Source organism: Pteropus vampyrus, unplaced genomic scaffold, assembly GCF_000151845.1.
Source record: "Pteropus vampyrus isolate Shadow unplaced genomic scaffold, Pvam_2.0 Scaffold285, whole genome shotgun sequence".
Lineage (NCBI taxonomy): Eukaryota > Metazoa > Chordata > Mammalia > Chiroptera > Pteropodidae > Pteropus > Pteropus vampyrus.
In genome coordinates, this window is record NW_011889066.1 from 1,912,416 (window position 1) to 1,931,633 (window position 19,218).

At 42.4% G+C, this 19,218-nt stretch overlaps 1 protein-coding gene and 1 pseudogene across 1 annotated transcript in view; both read left to right on the forward strand.

The window, feature by feature from the left end:
* Positions 1-2: 2 nt before the first annotated feature.
* The window catches only part of ZXDC (ZXD family zinc finger C), a gene marked incomplete at its 5' end in the record, with an annotated part of 37,687 nt that continues 18,471 nt past the window's right edge, over positions 3-19,218 (forward strand). The window contains 8 exons of the mRNA XM_011376069.2: positions 3-228; positions 2,626-2,778; positions 2,876-2,954; positions 3,877-4,007; positions 8,688-8,858; positions 12,237-12,919; positions 14,237-14,299; positions 14,951-15,035. Coding sequence (XP_011374371.2) covers positions 3-228; positions 2,626-2,778; positions 2,876-2,954; positions 3,877-4,007; positions 8,688-8,858; positions 12,237-12,919; positions 14,237-14,299; positions 14,951-15,035 — 1,591 coding nt within the window. The remainder of the gene's footprint in view (positions 229-2,625; positions 2,779-2,875; positions 2,955-3,876; positions 4,008-8,687; positions 8,859-12,236; positions 12,920-14,236; positions 14,300-14,950; positions 15,036-19,218) is intronic.
* Positions 13,535-13,653, forward strand: LOC111729852 (annotated as a pseudogene).

The window sequence follows — 19,218 nt, forward strand, 5'->3', positions numbered from 1 at the left end:
GGCACCTGCAGTCGCACGACAAGCTGCGGCCTTTCAGCTGTCAAGTTGGCGGCTGCGGCAAGAAGTTCACCACTGTGTACAACCTCAAGGCGCACATGAAGGGCCACGAGCAGGAGAACTTGTTCAAGTGCGAGGAGTGCGCGGAGCGCTTCCCTACGCAGGCCAAGCTCAGCTCCCACCAGCGCAGCCACTTCGAACCCGAGCGGCCCTACAAGTGTGACTTTCCCGGTAACCGCGGGCCCGTGGGGCGGGCTCCGAGGGGCTCCCGAGGCCCCAGGTCTAAATTCAGTCGCTCAGAGTGGGCGCGGCGGCGCCCTGCCTCTGGCCGCTCTCTTGGGCAGGATTTAAACTCGGTGGGCCAAGTACGAGGGGCGGGAACGGAAGCACTGTTGTGTTTGTGTTCTAGTTCTTCCCTGCGTTTTAACCCTGCGTTGCTGCGGGATTTCCACAGCGTGGTAGCACAAATAATCACTGCCGTCCTTCCCCATGGTCACTCCGAATATGCTTCCGGTTAATGAAAGAAATAACTCATTTCCCAGAGATTTGTTATGAGTCAGGTCTTTATTTTCTTCGGTCTTATCATTTAGAAATATTATTTACGGGATACACACTCGGTGCTGTAGGAAAACAGATGAATGGCCAGATGCAGGACCTTAAAATAGTGTAGCACAGTTTTTGTGCCTTTTATAATTTTCTTTGGTCTTCACAGTTTTGTGAAGTTCTAAAAATTTTCCTCATTTTAAAGATGAAGTAATGTGAAAAAAAATCCAGTGGTGGTTCTTCACTGTGATTGCCTGCAGCGGGGAAATAAGGCTTCAACACTATGAACTTTTCACCAGTAAAGGCAGGTTAAGTCCTGTGAGAGAGACAGTGCCTCCAGGGAGGAAGAGAAGATTTCTGTCTGGGAAGCAGTTGGCTTGGGTAGAAGGCAGTGCTGGTGGGTAAAACTACAGAGCCAAGACAGGGAATGTGGGCTGTGGTGAGGGTATGGGAGGGTCAGGCGGAGGGTGAAGGACCTTCCACCACTCTTTCATTAAAACAAAATGGCAGGCGTGAGCCTAGCATGAGCCCCTCTGTATATTGACATGTTATATATATGCGTTGCTCTCCTAATATATATGTTATGAAATAATACTCAACTATAAGGATTTTGAAAGAGCGAAGTTAAAAACATACTAATAGGTTCCAATATTTTCTTCTTACATGCTGTAGATTGTCTTGTGTATCCCTCTTCGTGGAGAACACGGCCACTGATTGGAAACCTTTTTCAGTCATACCCTGGGGATCTGACAGTAGCTTAAAGACTGTTCCCTAGTAGAATGCACAGAGAGCATGATTCTGAATATTATACCAGGAAGATTAGGTATCCATCCTGCTTTAAGGCATGAGGTCTTTCTGAGGGTTTTGAGCTGGGCGATCAGTGTTTGAAATTTGTAAAAGCAAAATAGGGATCACTGAAGCCCCATGAAAAGTTCCTGATATGAATCTCCTGAGGACTGATCTAGGCAGTGGCAGTGGAAATGGTGAGGCTCCAAGTAGGAAAGATGCAGAGGCAGAATCAGAGGGCTGCGTTGTCCATGGGAAGGTGATTCTTGAGTAGTAGACAGAGATTCAGCATGCTCAGATTTACCTGACCAAGTGTGTGACTACTCCAAAGCCCAAAATGGAAATTGCTGGGGCGGGGGGCGCAGAGTTATGGTGCAGAGGATGATTTTAAGACATTTAGGGAGATTGGCATTTCCCAGTTCAGTATTGCCAGGAAGAACAGGATTACTTTTTTTGTGATGCTGTACAGTATCAGCTGGGTGATTTACAAGCTCTATGGTAACATATTGAAGGCTCTGAGAAGAGCTGCAACAAAGACACCTGATTAGCATCTCGCAAACTGATATTTTCCACCCTATTTGAGCACTGAATGTTTTTGTCAAAGGAGAGCTATTTGTGTGGAAAGTCTGGGAATTGCCCAGACAGGCTCCTTTGGCTGGTGGCTCAACTGAGGGCTGAAGATGGAGGTGATGGAAAAGATCACGCTAGGGAAGATGACCCTGGTAACTTTTTTGACAGAGCAGGGAACCCTGAGGAAATGGGCAAAAGGAAAAAAAGGAAAGGCAGATGACAGTAATGACAGCTGCCATTTGCAGAGGTTGTCGGGAAGGATATTTATAAGTGTAGAGGATGCAACATCTCCCCAAGGGGTAAAAAAAAGTCTCAGATAGGATGGTTTGTGGCCCTTCCAAGCTTAACCCTAACAAGGTCTGTTCTTTGATATGTAATTTCTCTTTGGGTTTTCTTGGGTCTCACATGGGTAGCATTGACATCTGAGTTCACAAATGTATGCAAGATCAGAAGTAGGAGCTGTTATTGAAGGACTTTCCCTTGATTAGGTCCTTCATTTCTAAGTTACATCAAAACAGGTGGGCCGTATGTGCTTGTTGGCTGCTCTTAGCTATCCCTATTCTAGCTATTACAAAGCCAGACGTCAATGGTTTTAACTTTCCAGAGATGCTTCTGAATCAGTTTCTTCCTTGTCTGCTTCAGTGCCAGCAGTGCCCTGGGTAGTGGCTAGTGTAACTGTTCTGTGAGTTTAACTACACCAATGAACGGGTTTGTATTTTCTTTGTTTAGGCTGTGAGAAGACTTTCATCACGGTGAGTGCTTTGTTTTCCCATAACCGTGCCCACTTCAGGGAACAGGAGCTTTTTTCCTGCTCCTTTCCTGGCTGCAGCAAACAGTATGACAAAGCCTGTCGCCTGAAAATTCATCTGAGAAGTCATACAGGTAATGAGCTAGAGAACTCAATGTCACTTGGACCCACTATTTGTCTTTGTAGTAGTTTGCATTTATAATTATGTGGTATAACTTTTTCTTTTCTAAGGTGAAAGACCCTTTATTTGTGACTCTGACAGTTGTGGCTGGACCTTTACCAGCATGTCTAAACTCCTGAGGCACAAAAGGTAATCTTTACATTTTGGTTGAATTATCAGTTTTGAAAATGAGTGAATTGTTTGTCAGTAGCAGGAGTCTATGAAATGTCTGTAGATTTTTTTAAGTTATAAGAAAAGCCCAATGTAAATGATTTGGAAAATTCAGAAAGCTAATAGAAGAAAACTACTGAGAATCTGATTACCTTAAGTCAGTATACTTGTTTTTAAATTTAATTGGTATACTTTATATACAACTTGATATTTTTAAGAAAATTAACATGTGTCACATCAGTGGTTTCTTTCCATGGTGATAATGATGACTTGGAAGACTTAGCTTGTATGCATAGGTGATATTCAGCACTTGCATATGTATCTCGTTTAATTTCCATAACAACTCTGCCTCTGATGTTCTTATTCTCCCCTGTTTTGCATTGAGACTCAAGAGGTTGTGTGGTTTGTCTGTGCTTGCACAGCTGGGGTTTGAGGGGTTTAATATAAAAACATTACTAAAGGAAAGACAGTATTTATGAGTGGGCTTGAGAAGGTCCTATTAGCAAAGCTGTGGATTTTCCGTGCATACTTCTCATTGCCCTTGGTGGGTTAGAAACCTTGTTTATTTGGATTCCTAGACGGTGGAAGTAGCTTCTTCAGTACATTGGGACTCAGCTGTTGCTAGACTGAAGCTGCACTGATTGTTCTGTGTCAGACTCTGGAGTCAGTCAAGTTGTTAAAGTACAATTTCTATGTGCAGGGTAGGTAAACTGCAAATCTGCCCATGTGGGCTAGAGACACAATTAAGATGTTCTGTTGTGTACTGATAATTTTTTTTCAAATGCAAAGAGTTTGTAGTTTGATATATCTTGCAGAATTTTAAACGAAGAATCCACCTCTGAGGCCTGGTGCCTCCGGGTTGTGCGAGTAATCACAGTGCCCTGTTTTTCTGTTCTGGCAGGAAACATGATGATGACCGGAGGTTTACCTGCCCTGTCGAAGGCTGTGGGAAGTCATTCACGAGAGCAGAGCATCTGAAAGGCCACAGCATCACCCATCTGGGCACAAAGCCATTCGAGTGTCCTGTGGAAGGTAGATTTTAATATATTACTTTGAGCTGTAAACTAGCACCATGTCCACATTGATGTTGTTAAAGGTAAGTTTTATTTGCTTAAAGTTAAGGCAAGTGTAAGTTGTAGCATTAGATATACTTGGCTGCTTTTTAGTTAATTGCTCTATCTTGGGAGCAGTGTATTGGAAAGAAAAGACTTCATAATCAGACCCAGTTTGACTTCTGGCCCTGCAGTGCACTCACTAGATCTGTAGTTCTAGTTTGTTACCTGTTTAATTTGGTGATTGTGAGGTTTAGGTAAAACACAAGTGAAAAATGCCTGTTTTAGCATCTGGCACATATCATGGACTCAGTAAATGGATGCCACTTATGCTGTGATTGGATGGTAGCAAAGCTAGACTGGCTTTCTAAAAACGGTATAAGGGAATTTTTTTTTCCTCTCCAAAACACCGAAGGCATGATTCATTCACTAAAAGTGCTGTGTGACTAGGCTGTGCTGGCCCTACTCTAGTGCTGCAGAAGCACTGAAGGTGGCAGAGCCAGGTCGAGCTATAGTTGTGTATTCAAATCCTGTCTCTACCCCTCCCTAAGTTGGTGACCTCAGGCAAACTTTTCCGGGCCTCAGTTTTCTTACTTGGAAAAGGAGTTAATAAAGGCCCATTTGAAACTGAAATCAGTTCCTAGAAGGTGATGAATATAATACAGAGCTCAGTGGGGTATGGTAGCTAGACAGCTAATAGGCAGGGTGCTGTTGGGGCACAAAGGAGGTCACCCAAACTGTTCGAAGTCATGGGGCGTGGGAATGGCTTTCCAGTTAGCTGAAGAGTGAGAAAGAGCTAGTCAGGGATGGGGGTAGCGGAAGGACCAGTGTTGGGAAGTTTCCCAGAACTGCAGGAGCAGCAGGCTCTTGAGTGCTTAGGGAAGGAGAGCATTGGGATCATATGTGAGTTTAGGATCAGTCTGGCTTCCTACGAAGATGGTCTGGGGTCTGGACTGGGGTTTGGCAATGGGAAGAGAGAGAAGGCATGGACGGAAGAGACAGGAGTTAGAATTAACAGTGTTTGGCGAGGGATTTGGGAGGTGGGGGTGCGGGAGAGGCAGTTGTTGGTGTCGGTATCAGTTTAGTGGGGGTACACAGGGCACGTGGTTGGAGGAAGAAGAGTTTGGTTTGGATATACTGCATTTTAGGTACCCACGGGTTTTCCAAGTTCAGATGCTCAGAGCAGGGGGCTGTACTCTTGGGGCTTGGTGAGTAGGTGTGCTGGAGTGAGGCAGGAGGCACAACAATAATTATTTAAGCCATGGAAATAGATGTAATTCTCAAGGAACAGTGTATAATTGATCCTTGAATAACACAAGTTTGAACTGCATGGGTCCACTTACATGCAGATTTTTTTTCAGTTGACTGCAGTACAGTTGACCCACGCAGTTCAAACTCATGTTGTTCAAGAGTCAACTCTGTGGTTGGGAATCTGTGTACTCGGGGGGAATGACTAGTCATGGATGTGGATTTTCGACTAGGCAGGAGGTCGGTGCACCTAAATCCCTGCATTGTTCAAGGGTTAACTGTATATCGAAGAGAGGCAGTTTAATGATTAAAAGCGTGAATGTTGGAGTCAAACTGCCTGGATTCACATCCCAGGTCTTCCACTTTAGTAGCTCTGATTTTGGACAAGCAGCTCAAGCTCTCTGTGCCTCTTTTCCTCATCTGTAAAGTGGTAATAAGACCTCATAGGGTTGTTGTGAAGGTTTGATTAGTTGATAAGTTTAGTTAAGGCATATAGAAACCATTAGAAAATATCACTTACTGTGGTTCTTAAAATTGTGGTTAAATAAAAGTAGGCCTAGGGCAAGATCCTGGGGACTGCCACAAATTTAGGTGGAAAAGTAGAAGGGGACTCTGGGAGGAGCCTAAGAAGAAACAGCGAGAGTGGTAGAGTTGGTGGCACTGAGGCCAAGGGAGGAGGTTTGGGAAAGGAGTCAGTCCTGAGTGCCACGGTGCAGAGGGATGGTGAACAATGTACAGGGACTTCTCTGGCAGGCAGAGTCATCTCAAGAAGGTGTGCTGTTTCTTCTGTTTCCAGCACACTTCCCTGCTTATGGAGCGAGGTTCAGTGGAGTAGCTGGGGCAGAGGTGCGCTCTGGTGCCTGAGAGGTGGACTACGGTGAGGCTGAGGATGCTTGTGTTGTCCCTCTTTTTAGAGGTGTTTGAAGGAAAGAGGAAAGGGTAGTTGCTGATTATAGAAGAGAGCTGTTTTGTTTTTGCCTTTGGTAACTATATCTTTGAGAGCTTTGAGCAAGTTCAGATATTGAGGCACGGGTAGAGGGAGAGAGGCAGTAGAGCAGTAGCTGGTTGAGAGTGCTCTCCTCCAAGAGTGGCAATGAAGGCAGGAGCTTGGTGAAGGGATTCCAGAGCCCTCTTTCGGATTGGGTGAGAGTTGCTAATTTTTGAACCTGGGTGATTATACATTCGCTTTGCTTTTGTAGATGTTTGAAATGTTCCATAAGAAAAAGTTAAAAACCACCATCATCCACCTTTTCCATGGTAATAGGAGGAGAGGATAGGGCCATTGGCAGCGAGCATGTATGAGGGAGGGCAGGTGGAAGAGGGAGGACAATGTAGGGTGCGGGATGGGAGCTTTTCCCAGGGCATGTGTGATGGTGTCTCTAGTATATTGCAGACTGTCTCACATGGAGTCGAGGTTCGTAGATGTTTGTGTGGTCACCATGTAAATGATGATGTGAGCTGAGCAGATGCCTGTGGAGTTGAGGGTTTGGAGGAAAGGTTGTCATTGATGGGCTGCTTTGCCCCCTTCCCTGGGTGGGGTGACTTGACATAAATGACTTGATGTTGCTGTTTATTGATATCTTTGGTTCGTAAAGAACTGGCACAAATTTCAATAGGTAATGTTGCAATTAGGAAAAGGAAGCTGTTAACATGAAAAAATGGTCACACTCCTGGTCATCAAAGGAAATACAAATTAAAATGAAATATATTTTGTTCCTTGTTGAATTAGCAAATATTTTAAAAAAATGGAAACTCACTCCTGGTGAGAGTGTAGCAGTGGTCCCCATTGTGACTGACCACTACTGTCCTTGGGAAAGCAGTTTGATTGCAAAATGTATTCAGTACTTTTACTTTGTGAGCTGCCTCTAGAAATTTGTGCTTAGGACTCTCAGCTGGAATCGGGGGTCAGGGACATGGCAGATAGAGGATACTGCCCTGCACACGTGGAGCAAAGCAGGCATCTTAGAATGGGTTTCCAAGGGTGAGATCTGTAGTTTCTGTTGTGTTTTCCAAATGTTCTGTCATAAGCCTGACCAGGAAACAAGTTTGAAGCTTTGTTTGAAAATGAAGTAAGTTAAAAACTCCTCCCAGAGCAGTCAAAGCCCTTATTCATCTGGCTATATCTTGTCTTTATAGCTTCTTTTTCTAAAACAGCCCTCCTTCTGGCCCTGGGCTCCAGCAACTCCACTTTGTCACCCTGAGAGGTACCGTAGTGTAGCGATGCTTGTTTCTGCTTTGTTAGGACTGTGTGAGTACTCTGTAAGTTGGTAATAGTTCATGTATTCCTCCTCCTAACCCCTGTGAGGTGGATGTCATCTCTACAGAAAAGAAAAAGGAGATCCCGAAAGGATAAATACAGCCACATGCTAATAGGAAGCTGGGCTAGAATTGGGATCCAGTCATGCTAGCTCTGGAGAGCAGGCTCTCTCCTGGCCCTGCTATTCTTCATGGCCTTGGCAGCTCCCCCTACTTGGATGCCCTTCTGCTCTACTGTGTCTGGCCCCTACCACTTGTGGAGGGCCACAAGCTACCTGCTTCCTGAGACCTTTTCTCTATACTCTCAAGAGGGTGTACTGTTTCTTCTGCTTCTAACACGCTTCATGGCACTAGAGCTGATTTTATTCCCCCTTTGTTATGACAGCTGGCTGCTTACATGTCCCTACCAAGTCATTAGCTTGTAGCTGCCAAGAACCCCACTTCCCCTTCTGTCCCTGTAGTACAGAACTCGAACAATGGACAATCAAGGCCTTGAAGGAAGGCACCTGTATTTTTGAATGTCTTGTTTTCTCTCTGACTCACATGCAGGTATGTGGTCTTACCTGGCTAAGCAGTTGAGTAGTCAGCAAGGCAATGCCAGCTCCAGGCCTTGCTCATGCCCCTGACTTAAGGCCTTTTGCTTGATCCCTCTGGGCATCAGTTTCTCATTGGTATAATGAGAGGAATTGGCCTTGGTGATCTGTTGTTATCTAGATAGCTTTGAACTTTAAATGTTTTAGGATTGTGGTTTTTATAGTAGTAGCTTAACAGAGATGATTAGTATGAATTTTTAGCAATTGAGTGTTTAAGGAGTTGTTTAACACTTAATCTTTCCAGCAGCCCTTTGTAGTAGGTGAAGAAACAAGCTCAGCTTGGCAGCTCCCTCAGCCTGCATACCCTTCTGCTCTGCTGTAACTTGTCCAAGGTCACACATCTTGTACACAACTGATGGGGGACTTCAAGTCTCCTTTTAAGAACAGTTTGCTTTTAAATTTAATTCTTTGTGATGCTGCCCCAAGGGGTATTGGGTATATGTTTCTTGCTGATGCCCAAACCATAGACATACATTGTGTCATGATTCTGATGTGATGAGGAAATATCAGCACTGGTTCCTTGGTAATCTGCAGGTTTAACAGTCATTTTTTTTTTGTTCCAGGGTGCTGTGCCAGATTCTCTGCTCGTAGCAGTCTCTACATTCACTCCAAGAAACACCTACAGGATGTGCGTGCTCCAAAAAGCCGTTGCCCGGTCTCCAGCTGTAACAGACTCTTTGCCTCCAAGCATAGCATGAAAGCACACATGGTCAGGCAGCACAGCCGACGCTCAGGTCTGCTCAATTTACATCTCTCTTAGGGAGCTATAAAGATGTGTAAGCTCAACCTGGTTCAGAGAAGCAAAAGTATGTCATTCCTTTTTAAGCTCCTTACAGAAGTTGGCTGAGTCCTAGGTTAAGTTAATTTAGTACCGTGAGGTCTTACCAGCCCAGGGACGATGGCTGCCAAGCCTGGTAGGCTCTTTTGGACTCTACTGCCTCATTTTGCTTCTGCTTCTCTGAAGAACGTTCAGTCTTCCACTTTGTTGGCTTTTCTTAGCGTATGTCTCCTAAATCTGTATTCCCCTGTGACCTTTCTCCCTAAATCCTGTGTCTGCCCATCCACCATTTTCATCTTCAGCTCCTCTTTCTAAGCCCTGTGGTTCTTTCTGAGCACTCCCTTCTGTCTTTTCTTCTCCATCCTGCTGCTGAGGAAAGCCCTTGAAGACGAGAACAGAGTTGTGGTTCAGGACATGCATGAGAGTGGGAGTGTGAAAGCAGAAAGGGAATCAGGACAGTTGTCCAGAGGGGGCTTCTGAGTCCCACACCACCATGTAGCATATGAGGGCATGTTCATCTGGCTACATGGTGGTGTGAGATTTAGAATCCTGCCTCTTGAGGCTGTAGGCACAGTCCTATGGGCAGAATTTTGAGGGGTCTGGGCAGCCATGTAGCTGCCTCCCACAGCACTCACACCACCCTGCTCTGTGGGGCATGGTGGAGTTGCTGTACCTGTCAGGGCCTGGAGGGTGAAATCCTAGTAGCTGTAGAGTTACCTGAGTGTGTTACCTGCCTTGAGACAGGCCCTGCCCAGTGCCATCTATGCGACAGCAGCACCAGCCTTGGATCTCACCACTTCCTAGCTGTGTGATCCTGGGCCAGCTATAGGTCTCCCAGCCCTGGTTTCCCCATCTTTCAAAAACAGAAGATAACATGAGTGGTTCTCAGAATGAAATGTCTTGTTAAAATGCCTAGAGCAGAGCTCGATGAGTAGTTCAGTTTAATGAATGTGTCCTTCCTCTGGCTTCTTCTGATCCGGTTTAGTGTGGTCCTTTCTTCCCTTTTTTTGGCTCTAACAATGATTTCCATTCAGGTTTGCATTTAAAAGAAGCTTCCCATCCAGATATTAGGTATCTTGAAGACTCACGTGAGAAGCCATCACCTTAGCTCATAGAGGCCAGTCAGGCACCTTATATTGGTATTCAGAGACCCTCAGTGATCAATTGGGTTTCTACCTTTGTATCTACCCACTTTTGCCCAGCTCTGAGCTACTGCTCTGTGATACCTGGCCTCTCTGCTACTTCCCCTTTCCTAGCCTGGCTCATTCAAAAGTCGGCACGGCACCATTTATTTTTTTGGCTATGAGAGCCTCTCAGGTGCTTCTGTAGTACCTGTGTTTCCCAGGCTCTGCATTTATGATGTGACATCATTCTTTCTTGCCACCTGTTAGGGATAGATGACCATATGTTGACTCTGTGCTTGCCTCATGAGAAATAGGTGATTGGGAACGTCCATTTATTGTGGATCAACTTTGCCAGAGGTTGTGCCAGGACCTGGATTGTCTGAGTTCCTCCTCCCTGTGGTCCTGGGATGAGGGAGTCCTCACCACTCTGTCACTGACGAAAAAGCTGAGGTGGAAAGGAGAATAATTTGCCTCAGGTCATAGAGGCAAGGAAGGGCTGGAGTGAGGTCATGATTGTAACCTTATGCTAGATGCTCTATTAATTAATGTTTGCTTACTGATTTTTGAATACCTGGCCCTTGTACATAGAAGGTCCCCAGTAAATATCTGTGGAATTAATGAAGTACTAAATAGGAAATGCATAAACAAATTGGTATCTGTTTGCATTGAGGTTATTATTGTTAATCTTTTCTTGGGGAGCTGAGCCCTCAAGATTGTCAAGGGAATTTTTAGAAAGTTTTGAAAAAGAGATAGTTTTTCACTTTTAATTTCTCTAACAACCAGTCATTTTTTTCAAAATGTTTCCTTGGTACTAAGATACTGAATGAAAGAAGCAATAATATAATATATTGATCCTGTTTTTAAATTTTGAACTAATATGACAACTCAAGAAAATATGTTCTGAATTTGGTTAGTTTTGAATTCATTTTTGGGTGGGTCTAGCAGTCTCTACATTCACTCCAAAACACCTGTAGATTTCTTTCATAGCTTTGCATGAAAAATATAATAGCACTCTGACCTGGTGTCTACAACTGCAAAGTGTGAGTTTGGGATTAGCTAACAGTTGGTGTAGGAGAAATAGAACCAGGGAACTGAGAGCCTTTTCCTCTGGCTGGGGACTGACACATTCTAGAAGCTGCAGGTAGGAATTTCTTGAGACAGAATAACGTCAGGTCTTTGTTTGGCTCTTTGCCCAAATCTTTTATATTCCCATTGCCCTACTTGGTGCTTGAAGAGTCCTAGGATTTGAGATGATTGGATATACTTGTGTATAAATCCCCAGCTTGAATATTCATTAAGTTTTTTAAAAAATATGTTGTTTTTAATTCTCCTAAGGGTGTTCTGATTATTTAAGTTACTTAATTGGATAACAGATAGTCAAATAATTGAAAAGTATTAAGACCAATAATTAAGACTGAATGAATAGGGATCTGTTGTTTTTACTATAATCATTAAATGCTGCTTACGGGCCAGTCACTGCCTGATGCTGAAGGACAAAGATGGTCAGACAAACCCTGGACCCTCAAGATGATCATAGCCTGGGGTGATTGGGAGTTTTAGAAGTTGAGAATACAATCGTGGTGGATAGAGGGGAGCCCATCTCCAGAGTGCCTGGGGCACCAGAACTCATGAGTTCTTTGCAGCTTCGAGGAGCTGGGGCCCACAGGCCAAATTTTTCCCACTAATCACCCCCAGATGACTCAAATCTGTTTTGAAATGGCACCTATTTGTGGAGTGGGGCAGAGAGTTTGATGAGATGTGAGCTGACACAAGCTGATTTCAAAAATATCTCCAGAACCAGATTTTAGCTTGTGTCTGACTTCTGAAGATTTGTGTGCCATGGAAAGTTTTACAGCCTTCTCAGGGTTAGCTATTGTGATATAGCAGAAAGAGTACAGGTTTGAAGCCAGAAAGACATGAACTCAAGTCCTATTATTAATGTGACCTTAGAAAATGTTATTTAGACTCAGGTCATTTCCTTCATTTGGAGAAATTTCTGTCAGGTCGAGGATTTGAGACAACATACGTAAAATGCCTGACATGTCATCACACTGCCTTCATGTGGCCACCTTCATTGTGCCAGGCAGCAAGAGGAGGAAGAAGTTTGTAGATATTGCCTTAGTGGGTCATATGCTAACATCTTGAGCACAAACACAACTTCCTAGTCTTCTAAGGGTTTTAAATAACTGAAGTGTTCATTTCTTTTTCAGATCTTTTCCCTCAGCTAGGAGATCCAAGTTCTCTTCCACTCAGCAGTGAGCTCAGTAGCCCAGGCCAAAGTGAGCTCAACAACATAGACCTGGCAGCACTCTTCTCTGATGCGCCTGCTGATGGTAGTAGTGTGGTTGGGGCCTCAGATGAGGCACTGACCTCTGGAATCCTGACTGTTGACGTGACTTCTGTGAGCTCCTCTCTCGGAGGGAACCTTCCTGCTAATAATGGTTCCTTAGGGTTGATGGACCCACTGGTCATGGTGACCCACAGTGACATTCCTCCAAGCCTGGACAGCCCTGTTCATGGGACAGCGGCCACAGTTCTTCAGCAAAGCAGCTTCAATATGGATAATGTACAGACGATAAGTTCAGGAGCATTAGGCTGTCTGGTAGCTCTGCCTATGAAGAACTTGAGCCAGGACCCACAGGCTTCGACCTCTAACAATTTAGCAGTAAACACCACCACACCAACCTCTTCAAGCACCCCCCAGGGAAACACCAGTGTCCTCGAACTGCTGGCTCCAATCAAAATGGAACCAGACTCACCTCCTGGCCCTGATGCTGTCAGGCAGCAAGAACGAAGCAGAGGGGTGCCCCAGCTTGTGTTTCCCAGCCCTCCAGAAAAGCACAGTCCTCAGAAAGACACAGGGCTCAGTTCAGGGACCGGCAACTTCTATTTGGTATGAAGTGCTATATTCAGTCACCACCATATACATAGCTCACTTACACTCAATATTGAGGATGTTCTGGATTAATGATTAATGTGCAGACAGTTTTTACTGGTTTGTGAAAGGATGGCACCCTGAACTACAAGTCTGGAAATCTGAATTCTGATCTTGAGTCTGGAACCAACTAGTTTTTACAACCTTTAGCAAATCACTTAACCTGTCTGAGCCTTAAATTCTCATTTATTTTTAAAATGAGGGGATTTGGCTACATGATTTCTAAGCTCCTTTGAGTTCTGTGATTGCGAGATAATGTGTTTCTTTTCTTGAAAAAAGTTGGGAGTATTTCATAATGTTGAAATGTTCTTCTGCCTTCGTGCTTTTCTCATAATAAGTCTTTAGATTTACTGATAACCAGAGGAAGGTGAATTGTGACATTAGCTGTCTTTAAAGGTTAAATGGAAACTTTAAAACCATGTAAAACTTTTAAAAAATATTAGAATTAAGGAGAGTGATTTGTGAGCCTTTGTTTTTGGAGGGTTATGAGTACTTCTCCAATTTTGAGGCTTGACAGTTAATATACTTTATGTTTGTTATACATTTAATATAATTTAATTTAAAAATAATTTAGTCTACAGCCATGCTACCCTGAACGTGTGCAATCTCGTCTGATCTTGGAAGCTAAGCAGGGTTGGGCATGGTTAGTACTTGGATGAGAGACCACCTAGGAAGACCAGGTGCTGTAGGAGTAAAAAATAAAAAATAAGGGATTGTAAGCTGACAAGGTCCTTGCAATCTGTGAGGTCAACCAAGAGTTGCCTCGCCTAAGAAAATAATAAAAATAATAATAATTTAATGATTCTTGGGAGAGAGTATCAGTTTTTCCTCAGGCTCAGATGGGAATTATCAAAAAGGTTTTTTTTCTTTGTGGTACAAGTTAAATTTGATGGTGAATCTATATTGTCCAAATGCTAAATCTTATTTTACCACAATTTTTTAAAAAAGTTTAATCCTTTTAATTAGGATCAATTGTGAAGGACGTGGTAACCCATTTTACCATGGAGCCAGGTTTTATGTCTTTTAGTCAGAGAAGCTCAGTCTCTGTTGAGCCTCTTTTGGCATCTTGTCAAGGTGTGCAGGTGCCTAGGCCAGGAGGGGAGATGGAGAGGCTCATAGATTAGTGGGGAGGCAGTACCTGAGTGTAGGGCCTCAGGGCCTTGGGAAACAGTAGTTCTCTGGTGCCACTGTGCCATCAGGACTAATTGTGGGTGGAGACAGGAGGAGCTGCCAGCCATGACCTTGATCCTGACCACTTGTTCATTTTCTCGCTAGCTATGTGACGTTGGGCTGCCTCGATTCTCTGAGCACAGATGGTGCGTGGTGAATGGGTTACAGGTATGCCATGAGCTGTTGAGGGTTCTATGCTTTTTGTAGTGATAAGTATTAAATTTTTCTTAATAAACATTCACAAATTTACAACAGTTGAAATCCTATTTAAATACTGTTTGGCTCCCTCAGTAAACTTCCTGAATTCAGTAACACAATTCTTGTTTTGGTCTGTAAGACTTTGAGTCAAGCACCTGCTGCCAGAGTGGTCTCTGTAGTGGATATATGATTTAGGACAACCCCGGGTCTGCCATACAAATATTAATGTGGCATGCTCTGAAAGATATTGGGAAGTGCTGCAGTAAATCAATCCTGAATCACTGAGGGAAGGCTGGTTATTTGTTTCAGACAGCAGAGAAGTCTGTATTTCATTTTATAACAGTTTCTGTATAAAATATTTTAATGTTTTAGACTTTGGAGGAATAACTTTTGCTTCTCTGGATAATAAAATTATGTATATTGTTCCAACTCTGATTTTGTTTAACTGTCACTGTAACTGGATGTAGCATTTGATTCCCTGTGAACCTTTGCTGGAGATTCTCAAAGAGTATTGGACTCCACTCTGTTCAGGAAGCAGACTTACCATGTTTCAGTAGTTCCCTTGCTGCGCTCCCTTTGCTGTTTGGGTCAAGTGACTGACACACTTTTCTTTGATCTCAGGAAAGTGGGGGCTCAGCAAGAACTGATTCCCGAGCCATTCAACTAGCCAAGAAAAAAAAGCAGAAAGGAACTGGGAACAACTCAGGTGAGGCTGTGTGTGCTGCAGTGCTGGGGGAGTGAGGGTTCTAAGAGTCACCTTGGGACTTAATTAAGGACAGAAGAAACATAGAATAGATGTTTCTGTGTTGTGTTACTTATATGTTCAAAACGCCCTTTCATCAACTCCTTAATTTTCTGTGATTTTAAGGAAAAATAAGTTACTAGCAAACTTCCCAGCATTATTATGGATATGTTTTATTTACCTAAAAAAGCTGCTTGGAAGTTAGTTGTTGCAAATGCCAGTATCTGTTACCTGGTATGCTACAAGGCAAAGAACAAAGACCAGGTGTCAGAAAAGTAGACGTGGGCACCTGATGCTAAATGGCCACTGGCCCTTGACCTTGGCATTGGTAAGATCCTGGGGACCGGGTTACTGCTATCCCCAGAGCCAGCTCCTGGGTGGCATATGTAATGGATACCTAGTTTAGAGTTATGTTGAAGTCTTCGAATTTTAAAATGTCAGTAACTTCTGAATTTCTAAAAAACACTAAATGGATCCAACAAGACCTGCTAGTTTGTGGCCTCATGTGTCTGTCCATTTGCCCATCCTGAAAACAGAAAAGTGGGCCGCAGTGCTTAAAGGAAACTGGAAAATTCTTTTGTAAAAGTAACAGTGAATTCTTTTAATATATTATTTTGTATATTTCATTTGTTTTTTATATTTATCTAAAATTTAGAGTATTGGGACATGTAGGGTTAGTAATGTAATTTTATATGTCCTTAATAATATGGTTTTTTCTTTAAAATAATAACTCCCTATTTTCTTTTGATCTTAAAGCAAATATTTGTGCTGGAAGGGATGTACGTGTCATTTCCTTGTGACTGAAGAAGGGTTACCTCTCATAGTTCACAGAGTGCACAAATAGGACTTGTAGAGATAATAAAAGTGTGGCAGTGGTGATAATGGTGGAAATCTATAGAATGAAAGAATTCAGCACATATTAGGTAAAGTTAATGAAGGAAACCAGATGCCTTTATTTAACCTGATAGGCAATCTCAGCTTGAAGGAAAAAAAAAATAGTTATATAATACATGTTATATCCATTCTATTGTTTTGGAGTGGTATCTGTAGAGATAGTTTTATATTTTTATTACCTTTTTTTAAATAAATATTTCTCCATTATCTCAGACAATAAGAACACTGAAAAAACTTAGCCACATACTAATTATACTATTATTGCTTCTTTAAAAATTAACAATATTTCCTTAATATCAGTATCTAGCAAGTGTTCAAAGATCGTTGTCTCAAATCCCATAAATGTTTTTTTTATATAACTGTTGGAATCAGAATCCAAATAAGGCTCATATATTACTACTGGTTGACATGTTTCTTAAGTCCTATATCTATAGATTTCTCCTTCCGTCTCTCTCCCATGTATTTGTTGAAGAATCTGGCCAGTGTGGATTTTTGCTGATTACATTACTGTGGTGTAGCTTAACAGGTTCCTCTGTCTTCTGTGTTTCCTATAAATTAAATCTGTAGGCTTAATTTGATTGAAATTTGATTCTTAGGGGTGTGTGGGGCTCTTCCAGGGGGTCTAGGCATCTGGTGGTCTGTCCTGTATAGTTAGTAGCTGTTGATGACCACTGACTGGATCTGTTACTTCCTTAGGGGTTGCAGAAAGATAATATTCCTTTCATTACTAGCTAGAATATTCCTGTAAAGAGCAACTTCTCGTCAGTTCTTTACCATGAGGTATAGTTCATACAGGAAAGTCAGGATGAATATCTGAATCTTTCTGTTTATCTGTTTTCAAAATAATAAACTGGTTTCTTAGCATCTTCCAATAGCGGTTAGTGTTTTGAAAAATGCATTGATTTAAACATTTATAGACTTTTATGGGAGATAGAAATCTGGAACCTGCCAAGTATTCAGCTTTCATATGTGAAGGTAGCAGAAGAATTTTCTTATGAGAAGGCTCACATTTTGCCACCCATACATCATCCTGGAAAAGCCCTCGTGTAGTGTTAACTAGCTGAGAGAGAGGAATATAAGTATAGGCCCATAATCTCTTTTACAAAACCCTTGGACTAATTGTGCTTTTCCTTCCTGACATATTATTTTGCTAGAATTTTAGAGTTGCAGAAAAATGCTTCCCTCATTGGCAGTATTCCATACTTATTGTCACCTATTTTTGTCCTCCACTTTTGATACCCTTCACCCAGCCTCCCTTCATCTTACCTACCACAGTCATGGTGCATTTATCAAAGTTAATTCATGATCATGACCACTGTCCTATTATGTGGACTGCAGGCTTTATTTGGATTTGACCAGTTTCCCACTAGTGTATTTTCTGTTTTAAGATCCCATCTAGATCTCATGTGGCATATGATTGTCACAACCCCTAGCTTCCTCCAGTCCATGTCTGTTCCTCATCCCTTCCTTGACTTTCATAATGCTTTTGAAGAGTTCTGGTCCCTTAGGCTGGAATGTCACTTCTGTTTGGGTCTCTGATGCTTTCTCTTGATTATACTGAGGTTATGGATCTTTTGGAGCCAGAGTGCGGTGCCTTTCTCATTGCGTCGTATTGAGGTACATGCAGTCAACATGTTATTACAGGTGGGGATAACCTTAATCACTGGGTTAAGGTATTGTCTTCCAGGTTTCTCCATTGTGAAGTTACTATTTCCCCTTTGTAATTAATAAATATTTATTTTAAGGTAGATATTTTATAATGGTGCGCAAATCTTAGAAGTCTGTAAGATCACACCCTCACTTCTGACACCAAACTACAAGTTTGAGGGTCTCCGTTTAAAAATTTTCTAGGACTCAGAACTTAGGGTTATGGTTCATTGTATTGAAAGGGTACAGAATAGTCAAGGGAATAAGGTCATTCATAAGGCAAGGTCCAGGAGAGTGCCTAGCATGATGCTTCCAGTCGGCCTCTCCCTGGAATTGTAGACAGTGCTGACTTCCACCATGTGACAGCATACACAAGGTATTGCTAACAGGAAGAGTTTACCCAAATCTTTCTATCCAGTCGTTTATAAGGGCCTCAAGGCCTCCACCATAAGTCACATTGTTAGACTGTTTGGAGTTGCGCAGGGCCCCCAGGTAAACAGAGACACACCAAGTAGACAGGACATTCCAAGGACATTGAGATTTCTTCCCAGGAACCTGTGTTAAAGGCCAGACCTCACCTTGGACAAAGTTAATACATTCCCATACACTATATGGATCCCTTGTTTCTTCAACCTCTCACTAATTCAACAATCAAGGGTGGATTTGCCTGTGGTATTACTGTGGTGTTCTAAAAGTGATTTTCTATTTTCCTCATTTCTTGTACAGTTATTAGAATTCTATAAGGAAGAGCTTTCCCTTCTCTCCCATTTATTCATTCATTTATGTCAGTATGAACACAAGGATATTTATTTTATCTTTTAAGTTATTAAAGTCAATATTATAATCAATATTATCAGTATTTATTTTGCTGCTCAAATTGTTCCACTGGGAGCTATTTTGGTTGGATTCTTGTACCCTTTTGACATGCCCCCATCCTGGTGTTTTGGGGGGATATTTCTTTCCTTTTTGGTACCACCAGACTAATATTTTATTATCCCTGGCTTGCCCTGGAATCTGCCACTTCTCCAAGGAGCCCTGTTCCTTTTATTAGAGAGTGGTATCAGAAAGGTCTGGGTGCTGGTTGTGCACATTAATCATTGCGTCTAGGCTCTCTCGGCAGACAGTTCTAGGAAATGTGTTTATGTTGTATATTGTTATGTTATATAGCAATAGAGTATGTTAACCTGCATTAGCTGTGTTTTGATTCATAATATTTCACATTTTAGAATGGTAATAATAGTCCATATGTTCTGTATTTCTTAATATGCCTAGTTAGATCATTGGCATTTTTCACTGAATATATTCACTTAAATGGGATCAGCTAAGACTACAGATAGCTTCACATGTGTTCAGGTCCGATGTTACTGCTAAAGTATTTTTGGCATCAAATTTAAGGGGGAAAATGTGAGTTTTTGAGTTTTATGGGTTTTGGGATTATGATTAAGGGATTGTAGTTTAATAAGTCCAAGAACCAGTGAGGTTTCAGGGTAATAGGACTATAAGTGAAATTAAGTAATTTAAACACAGTCTGTACTTCATATTGTCAGAGTAGTTAAGTACAAAGTGCGCATGCCGGTTCTTTGAAAATCTAAGACCCGTCTAAAAT